Below are 12,004 nucleotides of genomic sequence, written 5' to 3' on the forward strand. Positions count from 1 at the left end.
TGGAGCCCGGGGAAACGCAGCCTCTGGGCACTACGCGGTCCCCAGCACCACCTGCTGGACAGACAGGGCACTACACGTATCCCGGGAAGTTACACTTTGGGGCCCTGGAGGAGACTCCTGGTACCCCCGCAAGGCAGCCAGGTGGGTGTAAACTCTTCATTTCTCAAAGAAGGAAGCTGAGGCTCCCAGAAAGGCAGAGACAATCTCAGATATGGCCACTCAGCAAGTATCAGGTGTTGACAGATTCAGGAGCAGGCAAGGGTGTCTGACTTCAAAGGTCCTAGTCCAGCTCCCCAATGAATGAACCCAGGTGGCAGACACAGAGGTTAGAGGGGCCCGCTTGGCCACAGAGGGGTGCGGCTTGCGCCCACCCGCTGTGATCACTGTGCTGACCCTGCTTTCTTCTGTTAATATTTAGCCGTGATTCACCACTGCCTGGCCCTGGGCTAGAGGATGGGAGGGGTGTGGTTCCTGCTCTTACCAGTGGGGAAGGAGGACAAGAAATACATCAACAGTTACATTTAGATAAAATCATAAAGTGGCCAACACATCCCATCGTACCTTCCACTTCCTGGGTGGCCTCTGATGCAATCCACACCAAGGGGCCATGTCTGGGTCAGCACCATTTGACAGATGAAGAAACTGAGGCTCAGAGGAATTCAGGCACCTGGGCCCTGCCCTCATCCTGGAAGAGTGGGGAAGGAGAGCCTCCAAGAGACGCCAGTGCGTGGCTGCGCCTGCCCCTTCACTCTCCGTTTTTCGGCACAGTGACTCCAGGTCACCAGGTCCTCCCCGAGCTGACATCACCATGGCAACTCCAGAGCTGAGGATCTGAAGGTCAGGTCAGAGTGAGCAGGCCAGATAAATGAGTGCTCGGGGCCACATGGGCTCCAGGGAACTGGAGAGCTGGTACCGTCCTCAGGAAGACAGCCGCTCTTCAGCTCCATCTGACATGTAGCTGGGTGGGAATGTGGACCAGAGTGACCGGAGTTTCTGATTTTTCTTTAATCTTTTTTTTTTTTTTTTTTTTTGAGACGGAGTCTTGCTCTGTCCCCCAGGCTGGAGTGCAGTGGCACGATCACGGCTCACTGCAAGCTCCACCTCCCAGGTTCAAGCCATTCTCCTGCCTCAGCCTCTGGAGCTGCTGGGACTACAGGCACCCGCCACCATGCCCGGTTAATTTTTTTGTGTTTTTAGTAGAGAGGGGGTTTCACCGTGTTAGCCAGGATGGTCTCCATCTCCTGACCTCGTGATCCGCCCACCTGGGCCTTCCAAAGTGCTGGGATTACAGGCATGTACCACCATGCCCGGCCTCCTTAATCTTTTTTTTTTTTTAAGAGGTAGGACCACACTACATTGCCCAGGCCAGAATGCAGCGGCCATTCACAGGTGTGATCAAAGAGCAGGACAGCTTGAAATCCTGGTCTCAAGCGATCCTCCTGCCTCTGCCTCCAAGTAGTTGGGAGCACACGTGTGCACCGCCACACCCAGCTCAGAGTTTCTGATTTTTGAAACAAACTAAAAATCAGAATTCGGAGACGAAATTTGCTGGTTCATAAATATAATTCAAAACTATTCTTAAAAACACCTTTTCAGGAAAGAAGGAAAAACAAAAACCCACATCTAGTTCCAAGTTTCAGCCCGGAACCATCAGTTTGAAACCTCTTGTCTCCTGCAAAAATGTCCCCTTGCTCTGAGAGGCCCTTCATGCTTAGTTTTTTACTTGGAGAAACACAGCCCGGAGAGGGAGCTGGCCCCGGCTCTCCCTCCCAGCTCTGTAGGCACAGCTCTGAGCCTGTGAAGTATGCAGCTTGCTGAAGGCCACAGAGAGCCGGCTGGAAACCAAGCCGCCTCTGCCTACGGCTGCCAGAAGAATGTATGTTCCCTCTGCTGGCCCTCAGGGTGGAGAGGCTGAAATTGATGCTTCCTAGAAACGTGTCAGCCTGAAGAAAGACATCAAATCCTCCCTGTTGACCTCAAATATAGATTGAGGTAACAGGTCTTCCCTCGGAGTGATTTTCCCTGGATCCAAACACTGGCCTCAGATAATTCTAAATCATCAACCCATGACTGCCTGAAACCCCACCAGGAGTTTTGCTCTTGCCTGTCACAGTATCGAGTCCTCTGAAGCCTGTAACAGAGATGCGAGGATCTCTCTCTGGGAGGGATCCAATCTGGGCCTTCAGAGGATGGAATCTGGGACAGGTTAGTTTGGAAGGAAAAGAGACTGAAAGAGAAGGAGCTCAAGTGTGAAGTGGCAGGGCTGGGTGCAGCACCATGGTTCAGGGGATTCCAAGGGTGGCCATGACCCAAAGGAAACTGCCATCAATTTCAGCATTTTCCAACGTGTTGGAAATCGGGGAAAGATGGAATAAAGAAGAGGCGGTAGGTGACATACTGAAACCCGGTCTCTGTAACAAATTTTAAAAATTAGCCAGGCATGGTGGCGTGTGCCTGTAGTCCCAGCTACTTGCTAAGCAGCATACTGAAACCCGGTCTCTATAAAAATTTTAAAAATTAGCCAGGCTTGGTGGCATGTGTTTTGTAGTCCCATCTACTTGGGATGCTGAGGTGGGAGATCAATAGAGCCTTGGAGATCGAAGCTGAAGTGAGTCATGATTGCGCCACTGCCCTCTAGCCTACCAGGTGACAGAGCAAGACCCTGTCTCAAAAAACAAAAACAAAAACAAACAAAAAAAAGGACGACAAGGGGGGAAAGAAGAAGGAGGGGGCACAGGGCAGGCACAGCAGAACAGGTCTGCAGGCCAGGGAATGAGGTTTCTCTGGCTGGGCAAACAAACCCAGGCAGCTTCATGAAGATCACCTGGGCCCAGGCAGGTGGAGAATCTGCTGACAGCCTGGGATGCAGCCACCAGGCCCAGGTGTGCACGCAGACTCTCTGTTCTCATTGGTGCATTTCATGTCTGCTCACTCGGCCTGTTCGTGGCCAGCGTTAAGTTCTGGCTGACTGGCGGCCCAGCACAACCATGTTGTGGGGATTTTCAACTCCACTCCTGTCCGGATTCAACGGGCCTTGCAGGTTGGAGCGAGGAGGATTCTATGGCACCCCGTGGACCCACACTGTCCCCTCAGCCTACGTAAGCCACCCAGGAGGGGTGTGGAATTCCTGGGAAAATAGTTTTTCCTACCTTCACGATGAAATGGGAGCTCAGAATCCAGGGGGGGAAAAAAAAGCTGAAATATCAGATAAGGCCTGTTATTTTCCTGTATACCTGGGTCTCAGGCAATCTGTGCAACCTCGGGTAGTCCTCAGCAATCACCCCACAAGAGAAGCTGTGTTGCCCCATTATCAAGGCGGAAACTGAGGCACAGAGTGAAAACATCACTGACTTCGGGGTCGCTGGTTCAAGGCCCCTGAGACAGAGATCAGCACTGTGCTCCGTGAGGCTTTCAAAGCACGAGCTCATCCCCCAGTGACCCTAGACGCACCCGCCCCATGCCACCCACCGCAGATGAAGCAGATCACAGCCTCGTTCATTGTATTATAAACTGACTTTTAATAATAATAAAAAATCTATCATGAATTAAACGAGAAGAATCTGTACATTTTAAAGTAAACCAGTGCACAATGCGCTGGCCCTGGGCCCTCCCCCGTTTCCCGCAGCAGGGCCAAAGCTGGTCCTCCTTTGTCTCTGATACAAGTACAGTGACAAGGTCACTGCCTGCCGTCCTGTATGCTGCAGCAAGAGGGGGAAGCGCGCCCTGGAGGGCAGGAGGCTCGGATGCCGATGCCGAGGGCTTCAGGCTCCCTGGCCTGGGGGCAGCAGGGAGCCCTCACCTGATCTCACCACCTGCCAGGGGGGACAGGTGTCCCCTCCCTTCCTCCCCAGCTGTGACCTTTCCCTGAAGGCATATGGAACCTGGGGGAACAAACTGCCAAGGGGGCCCCATGTGGGTCCCTCCTCCCTGGTGGGCAGGGTGGCTTCTTGCGCTCTGGCTGGTGATGTCCCAATTGCCCTGCTCTGAGAAGTTAACATCAAGAAAATAAATCACAGAAGCCACTGCCCGGTGTTTCCCAGCGGCCCTCTACCTGTATGACATGGCACCTCAGGTGGGACTCAGACCCCTCCGGTTCCAACCCTGGCCGGCCACCTCTCAGGCTCTTGTAGCCTGTCACTCAAAGAGAGCGAGTGAACACCGGGAAACCGCTGGAGAACGGAGGGTGGGGGAAGGAATCACAGTCCATACCTAAAAACAACACCTTACAACCCTAATATTAACAAACAGGAAACACTGACATTTTAAAATTTTTCAATAATTTAGTTTTTCGTTTTTGCTCTTTTTTTAGTAGAGGTGGGAACAGTTATCAATACTACCTTCTCTTGGTCCCCTGTTAAGACAATATACTTTTCTTTGAAATTTAAAATGTCAAATATATAATCACACAACTTTAGAAAAAACAAATCTTGACAACACCAACAACAAAAAGAATCCCAAAATAAACCAGAGATTTCACGCCATATAAATAAAGTCAGAGCAAATCTCGTGCCCAGGGCTGGTGGCCCCAGTTCCAGGGGCGATGATGTCCAGAGCTGGTGTGGCTCTCGGGGATCCTCTGGTAACAGGCGTGATGGAGGCCCCGTCTCTCCTTTCCCGACAGAGCCAAGTCTTTTCCAAGTCCACCAAGCAGGTTAGTACAGGGTTAGGGTGCACCTGGAAGCTAAGATGAGGAGGAGGAGACACGTGTGGTCACCTGGAATGTGGACTGTGAAGGAAACCAGGGTTGCAAAAGTGCAAGTGGAACCATCCCGAGGGAGCCAGGGGGCCCATGTGGCCTGCATGACGTTCCCTTGGGTTCTGGGGACGCAGGAGCAGAAGCCCAGGCACCAGCTGCTCCCATCAGCTATATGAGTCTCCAGCACCCCTCCAGCTTCCGGCAGGCACGTGGAGAATGGGCCGGCCCAGGGCCAATCAGCCAGCTCGTCGTCACAGAGAGGGTGGCCAGGCTTGTCCTGGAAGGAGCTGGTGAAGGACGCTGGGCAGGTCCCGGAACGGGCAGCCACGGAAGCCTTGGGCCATCTCTGGAGAAGGCCGGCGCTGCCCTACTGTGTCCTCCCAAATCCCAGCTCCAGAGGCCATGGCCCGGCGTGGGGCATTTGGGCGTTCAGAGGTCCCCGTCCACCGGCGGCTGGCAGAGGCGGTAGAGGCTGGGGATGGAGGCAAAGAGAATGAGGAGAGGCCGGGGTGGGCCAGGACCTATTTGTATTATTTCCATTTTTACTTGGATATGTAATTCATGCCCAGAAACACAAACTCACAGGTGTATAAAAGATGCAGAGAAAAATATCTCTATCGCCCACGCCTTCTGCCGGCTGCCAGGCCCCTCCCCACAGGCAGTCTCTGCCCACTCAGAGACTGGCATTTACAAATGAAGACGTGTCTACATGTGCACCTGTGCGTTCAGCTACGTGGGGGTGGGGCGCACATTCCACACTACTGGCGGCCAGCTGGCCACAGCACTCTACCCCTTACGCTGTTTCACTTGATCTATCCTGGGAACCTCTGTATGCAGAGATGGTTCTGGAGCCGGGGGACCAGACAGGAGGCTGCGTGGTGTTCAGGCAAGCAGACCGCAATGCTGCACATGTGGTCTCATGTGGTAAGAGTTCGGGCTCCAGGCCGGGACTGCCTGGGTTCAGAATCCCAGCTTTGCCATTTACTAGCTGTGTGATGTCAGACAAGATACTTAACCTCTCTGTGCCTCAGCATCCCCACTTGCCAAGTGGGGATGACAGCCGGACTTGGCTCACAGGGCAGCTGTTTGGATTAATGAGTCCACAGAGAGGAAGCGATTGGACAGTGCCTGGCACAGAGCAAAGGCCGTGAAGGTATTGAAAGGGATCACGTGCCACTCGTGAGACATAAAGAAGGTGTGTGTGGAGCCCCCAGCGCCACAGCATTGCAGTGACTCGTCACCACTGGCAGCAGGTGTTGCCGGCACTCTGTAGTTACGTAAGACTTTGCTGCTGGGGGAAGCTGCCTGAAGGGTCCATGGAACTGTGGACTATTTTTACAACTTCTTGGGAGTCACATTATTTCAAAACAAGAGTTATTTAAAACTTGTGGGCAGATGACGACAGCAAACTAGGGCTGTGGAGACAGAGAGAGGATCAGACGGAAACGACTTCATGATCCTAAAGGGCCTGCACGTGGCACCAAGAGGAAGACTGAAAACCACGTCAAGAGAGAGCAGGATGGGAGGACAGGAGGAAACAGCACTCCCAGTGCCAAAGACGGCAGGAACAGAGCGCATTCCTGCAAATCAGGCACCGAAGGCCCGGGCCCAGGCTGCTGTTCAGTTCGCATTTCTGTAAATGACTAAAAAGTTAGCTTAGGTTGGATCAGCTAAAATCACAGCATTCTTAACTCCACCCCAGGTTAAAGCTGCTCAGGGGTCAGGGACTCAGGGTAGGGGGCACAGGGTGAGGGGCACAGGGCATAGGACATAGGGTGGAGGGCACGGGGTGGGGGCTCAGGGCTGACGGGGCATGGGGCTGAGGGCACAGTGGTAGTGAGGTGGGAGGATGGCACAGAGCCACCGCCCATGGCACACCTGGGGGCCTTGCTCATCTTCCCAGTGGAAGCAGGAGCTCCTTCAGGAGGTGACGTAGTTGCGTCTATTGCTCCTCAAAGAGGTTCCCCATAAATGAGAGGGGAAGCCCCATCTGAGCATTAGGGGTTAGGCCAGGAACATGATGCCAAACCCAGGTCCTGGTCCTGGCCAGCTGGGAGGGGACATGAAGGGGCAGACGAGGCAGCCACTCACCGCGGAGCACCCTGGGGCATCTGGTCCTTGACTCGCAGGTTTTTGGCCAGGATCTCCACCCTCGGGCCCTGGAAGAAGGAACCATCAGGCCGGGGCCTCTGCAGGTTCAGGGCACTTGAGGAAGCACACTGCGGGGTCGGGCTGGGGCCCAGAAGCCCAAGGACTCAGAAGCTAAAATCCTTGCTCCCCTCCAGATTCAGAGAAGGCTCAGGTCTGGGGCAGGTGGCTACAGTCCCAAGATAGCCCCTCATCCCACCCTGGCTGCAAGCATGCCATGCCCTCAGTCCAGGGTGCTGGGGGACCCTGTGGCCAAGTGGTCTCACCTGCTTCCGCATGATGTCCGTGGCCTGCATGATGCACTTGGGCAGCAGCCCATGGCTCCGTGCCAAGATGGCCGCCTGCTCCAGGGACACGCTCAGGGTGCTCCTGCAGTGGGGGAAGGAGGACAGCAGGGGAGTGGGGGGACAGTGGTAGGGGGAGGACAGCGGGAGTCAGAGGACAGTGGGGGAGAGCTGGGGCAACTTCCTGTCCCTCCAAGGCCTCCCAGACCCAGTCCTGACCATCACGGCAGCACCTCCTCCTGCTGTCCCTCCCCGCTTGCTCCTCCTCCTCCAGGCAGCGGCCACCCTCACTCGCAGGTGCTCTGGTGCTTCCCCGTCTACAAAAGCCCTGTTGAGTTCCCTGTGACTTTCCCAGCGCCTCGCTCAGAGGAGAACTTTGTAAATATCTGCTGAGTGAATGGGGGACTCCCTGGAACCCTCACGACTTGCCAGCTCAGTGGGGTCTGAGACGGACACATTGATTCACACCTCTCTGCGTTTCTCAACAGTTCTAGAAAGTGGATTCTGTAGCAAGACCTCTGGGATTCCAATCCTGTCCCTCCACGTAACTCCTCCATGACCCTGGGTAGGTAAGTTAACCTCAGTTTCCCTATAAGATAACTATGAAATAGGGAGCACGGTGGTGCACAGAGGACCCTGGCCCAGCTGGAGGGGCTGTCCTGGGAACCACAGGAAGCTGAGCAGCATCCTGGCCTCCACCCACTAGAGGCCAGGAGCTCCTCCCTCCTCCAAGTTGTGACAACCAAAACTGTGTCCAGAGGTTGCCAAATGTTCCCCGGGGGTAAAACTGCTCCTAGGTGAGATCCCCTAAAATAGGCCCTGCTACCGCACTGGTAGAGAAAGATGGGAAGGAGTTAATCTGCACGGAACATCAACGACCTAGGAGGCAGGGAGCACAGGCCCCAAGAAACAGTTATTCAGCAAATGTTTCTTGAGCATCTGCCTCAGGCCAGGCACTGCTCTAGGCCCTGGGGAACAGCAGAGAACAAAAGGGGCCCCTGCCCTCCCAGACCCGGCCCTGCCCTGAGGGACCCAGGGAGGAAATGAATACACCAATGAAGGGTGCTGTCTGCAGGGGGTGAGGGCTGCAGAGGAAGAGAGGGTTGGGAGGGCACTGAGTGGGGAGCAGGCACAGTTTGTAACGGGAGGTCAGGAAGGACTCTGGAGAAGGTGACCTCTTCCTCCCTGGGATGAGCAGTGGGGACAAAGAACAGAGGTAGGAGGTAGGAGGTAGGGGAGCCTCCAGTCAGGCCATTGCTATTGTTAATATTGAACAAGGCTTCCGGCGGGACCACAGGGCACAGCTCTCATGCACATTCACCACGGCGTTAGAGCAGCAGGTGGCTCCACGGCCCTGCTAGGACCACCTGCTGCTGCCATCCCATTTCACAGACAGACAAACTGAGACGTAGACAGAGCCAAGGCCTTGTCAGGGCTCCACAGGCAATGGCAGAACCAGGATTGGAACCCAGCCTTCCTGCCTCCTTGCCACAGGCCCCCAAACTGACCAGAAGCTGGGCCAGCCCCTCCCCACACCCCGACTCAGCGGGCAGCAGCTCACCTCTGCATGCCCGTGCCACACATGACCATCTGGCAGGCCCCCAGGCGGTAGCAGAGCTCTGAGGAGATGGGGATGAGGCCGGCGCCCACGCTCCCAGCGGCACCAGGCTTCGGGTGGACAAAGGACTTCATGAGGCGGCAGAGCTCGTCCAGGGCATTGATGGGGCGGATGAGCTGTGGGGGCACCACACATGCCAGGGGAGTTGGAGGAGGTCCCCACAGCCCCTCAGCCCCCATCCGGCCCTCCTCCCCCACCGTCTCCTTCTAATCCAGCTGTTCCTGCAGCTGCCTCCCAGCTCCCCCTCTGGGGATGACAATGCAATTCAATCTTCTATAACCTCTGCTCAAGAACCCTCTGTGGCTCCCCACTGCACTGCAAGCTGGCAGTCGGTGTTCACCATCTATTTCAGGACACGCTCTCAGTTGCCCAGGTGTGTCCCCAGCAAAACCTGAAGCAAGTGCCCTCTCCCAGCCTGTCAAGACCAACACAAGTGCCCCCTCTCCAGGAAGAGCCTTCCCTTCTGCCCCAGCATTCCCTGACTCCCACGTGCAAGTGACGGTTCACTAATGAGTTGTGCTGTGGGGACATGTGGGGATGTTCCACCAGCCAGAGTGTTAAGTCCCAAATGGCTGTGCCCACCCTCCTCCCAGAGCCCCCAGCTCACAGCCCCAAGGCAGCACCCCAAAATCATCAGCACATTCGAGGCCTGCCTGAACCTAGAAAACCGCAAGACCAAAAGACATGCGCTGAGGGTCAGAGGCAAGGAGCCCAAGGAGCCGAACTAACAAAGCCCCTCAGAGGCAGCTGCACCGGGCTTGGGCCAACAGGGACATATGGCAACATGGTCCCCAACAGCCAGATCTTCCCATTCCTCCAGAAAAGCTGGAAGCCTCCGTTTTTATGGGAAATCTTTTGATTTCTAAAGGTTGACAGCAAATTTGAAACACACAAAATGAAAAGAATGCCATACAGGTTACATCTGTCATAAGGTCCAGGCTCCAGCCTCAGAGAAATGCCGTGGTTAATAAGGGAGACTGGAGTGGCAGAGATGGGCGGGTGCCAGCAAAAATAAATCATCCCAGGAAGTCGGGGAATGACGAGGAAGCTATCGTGGAAGACTTCCTGGAGGAGGAGAGACTGCAGGGTCTCAAGGGCTTCTGGGCTAGAATCTGCTGGGGCACAACCCTGAGCCTGTCGGCTGAATCCTGACTCCTGAGCACCCCACCCTGCCCAAGCTCCCTGCAGCGGAAGGAGGGCAGGTGGACATACCTGGTCTATCTTTACTGCCGTGGTGCTGGCATCCGTGGGCAGATTAGACCGCTCCAGGTAAAATGCCCTGTAAGAGAAAGATGGGGATGAGGCGGGGGCCACCACACCCACCATCCTCCTGCCCCTACCCGGGTCCCAACTCCTGCAGCCACTGTGACTCCGCCCTCTGCCGACCCTCAGAAGGAAACCCCTGAGAGCACCTGTAGGCTGTGCTCACCCACAGGCACCTGTTCCTACAACAGCCGGGGGGAAACAGGGGCCTCCTAGGCGCACTCCTCCAATACCACCCCTCCCTGCCTGCCCGTCCACAGCAGCCCCCAGCCCTCTGCTCCTCAGGCCCTGGTCCTGCTTTTTCTCTCTTCTGAGTATTTCTCACCACTTGGCGCCTCATGGCTCTGGGCTTACTGGTTTATCGTTCGTTTCCCCCACCAGAACAGGGGTCTGCGAACTTCTTCTGTGAAGAGCCCAACGGTAAATATTTTAGGCTTTGTGAACAAGAGAGTCTCGATCCAGCCGCTCAACTCTGCCATTGCAGCACGAAAGCAGCCACAGAAGATGCGAAAATGAGGGAATGCAGCTGTGTGCTAATAAAACTTGATTTACAAAACAGGGAGGCAAGGTGGGCCAGATTCAGACAACCCTTGCTCTAGAATATGAGCTCCATGAAGAACAGGACTTTGTTTTTTGCTCACTGCAGATTCCCAAACAAGCACCCAGAACAGTGCCTGGCCCACAGGAGGCCTCAACATGTGCTGAATGAAGTGATGAATAAAGCATCACACAGGCAGGACTCAGAATATTCCACAGATGGCGCAGAACAGACTGGTGACAGCCCTGATCAAACAAGCAGATGCCAGTTTTCAGTAACTGGGCTGGATGCTTTCTCTGAGCAAATGAGTGAAGCCTCATTTTCCCACATCCAAATGATGAAGCCCAGACCCATACTTGTCTCCCTGGGCTCTTAATTCTCGGCCTGCCTCTGTCACCGAGGGAGGTGGTGTGACACACACAGGAAGGGCCATGGGGGAGGGTGACGGGAGTAGGAGCTGCAGAACTTAGAAGCTGTCTCCCAGAACCTGTGCCTTCCTCCTGGTGCCACCTGGTCCCTGCTCTCACCCCTTCTCCCTTGGGGTTCTCTTCTGAGCAGCCAAGACCCTGCAAGCCGCACTAATTACTCACAGGCCCAAGAGTCCCAAGGTCCCCTGTCCTAGCTCCCACCCTCTGCAGAATGAAGCCGGCTCCTCTCAGTAGGAAGGACCCCCTTTGGAACCAAATAGACCCCAGTTCAAAACTCAGCCACTGCCTGGCTGTGTGGCCTTGGGCAAGTGTGTACGCTTTCTTGGCCTCCCTCGCCTCCTCTGTAAAGTGGGATCCATGGCCTATTGCCATGAGAATCTCATGCAGGCCAAGAGTCCTGTCGCACAGCAGGCGCTCAAGAAAGGGTGTGTGGCCCGCTGCCCATGCTGGGGGTCCGTCTGGCACCTCCATGCTAACGCCCACTCCATGTGGAGGTTTCCTGACTCCTGCTCCCAACAGGGACCCCAGGCAGATACCTGAGTTTGCGGTAATACTGCTGAACTTTCTCCAGGGACTGCGCGTTGATCTCCTGCTGCAAATCCTCCGCGGCCTGGCTGCCTGGAGAAGGCAGCCCCTCCACGTTCTCCAGCGCTGGGAGGGGAGATGTGGCGGGTGGGCAGGCGGTTGGGAGCTGGTGTGCTTAGTGGCCTTGGCCCAGCCCCCGTGGTCCTCCCTGCCCCAGGCCTGAAGCTCACCTTTCGTGAATAGTGCCGTGTGCAGCCTCAGGCTGGCCCCACCCTCCAGGCGGGAGGGCAGCTTGGAGAAGTGGTAGCTGTCGAGGTAGAAGACGACCTTCAGCGCCTGCCGGCTGCCCTCAATGTGGTAGAAGACATTGGTGTCTGCGGGAGGACACGGGGCAGGGTGACTCACCACCGAGGCCCAGGCCAAGGGAAGCCCTGGCACACCTCTCCAGAACAGCTAGCACTTCTCTGCCCTCAGGTCCAGGGGGGCACCCTGGGACCTCCCTGG

The 12,004-nt window shown here is 55.6% G+C and overlaps 1 protein-coding gene across 1 annotated transcript in view; it reads right to left on the reverse strand.

Moving 5' to 3' along the window:
• Positions 1–4,256: 4,256 nt before the first annotated feature.
• Positions 4,257–12,004, reverse strand: part of PREX1 (phosphatidylinositol-3,4,5-trisphosphate dependent Rac exchange factor 1) — a 205,285-nt gene continuing 197,537 nt past the window's right edge. The window contains exons 34-40 of the mRNA XM_033186674.1: positions 11,731–11,874; positions 11,512–11,626; positions 9,959–10,025; positions 8,690–8,862; positions 7,111–7,213; positions 6,788–6,855; positions 4,257–5,168 (exon numbers count right to left, since the gene is read on the reverse strand). Coding sequence (XP_033042565.1) covers positions 5,126–5,168; positions 6,788–6,855; positions 7,111–7,213; positions 8,690–8,862; positions 9,959–10,025; positions 11,512–11,626; positions 11,731–11,874 — 713 coding nt within the window. The 3' untranslated portion in view covers positions 4,257–5,125. The remainder of the gene's footprint in view (positions 5,169–6,787; positions 6,856–7,110; positions 7,214–8,689; positions 8,863–9,958; positions 10,026–11,511; positions 11,627–11,730; positions 11,875–12,004) is intronic.

This window comes from Trachypithecus francoisi, unplaced genomic scaffold (assembly GCF_009764315.1).
Source record: "Trachypithecus francoisi isolate TF-2019V2 unplaced genomic scaffold, Tfra_2.0 Lachesis_group21, whole genome shotgun sequence".
NCBI classification, from domain to species: Eukaryota; Metazoa; Chordata; class Mammalia; order Primates; family Cercopithecidae; genus Trachypithecus; species Trachypithecus francoisi.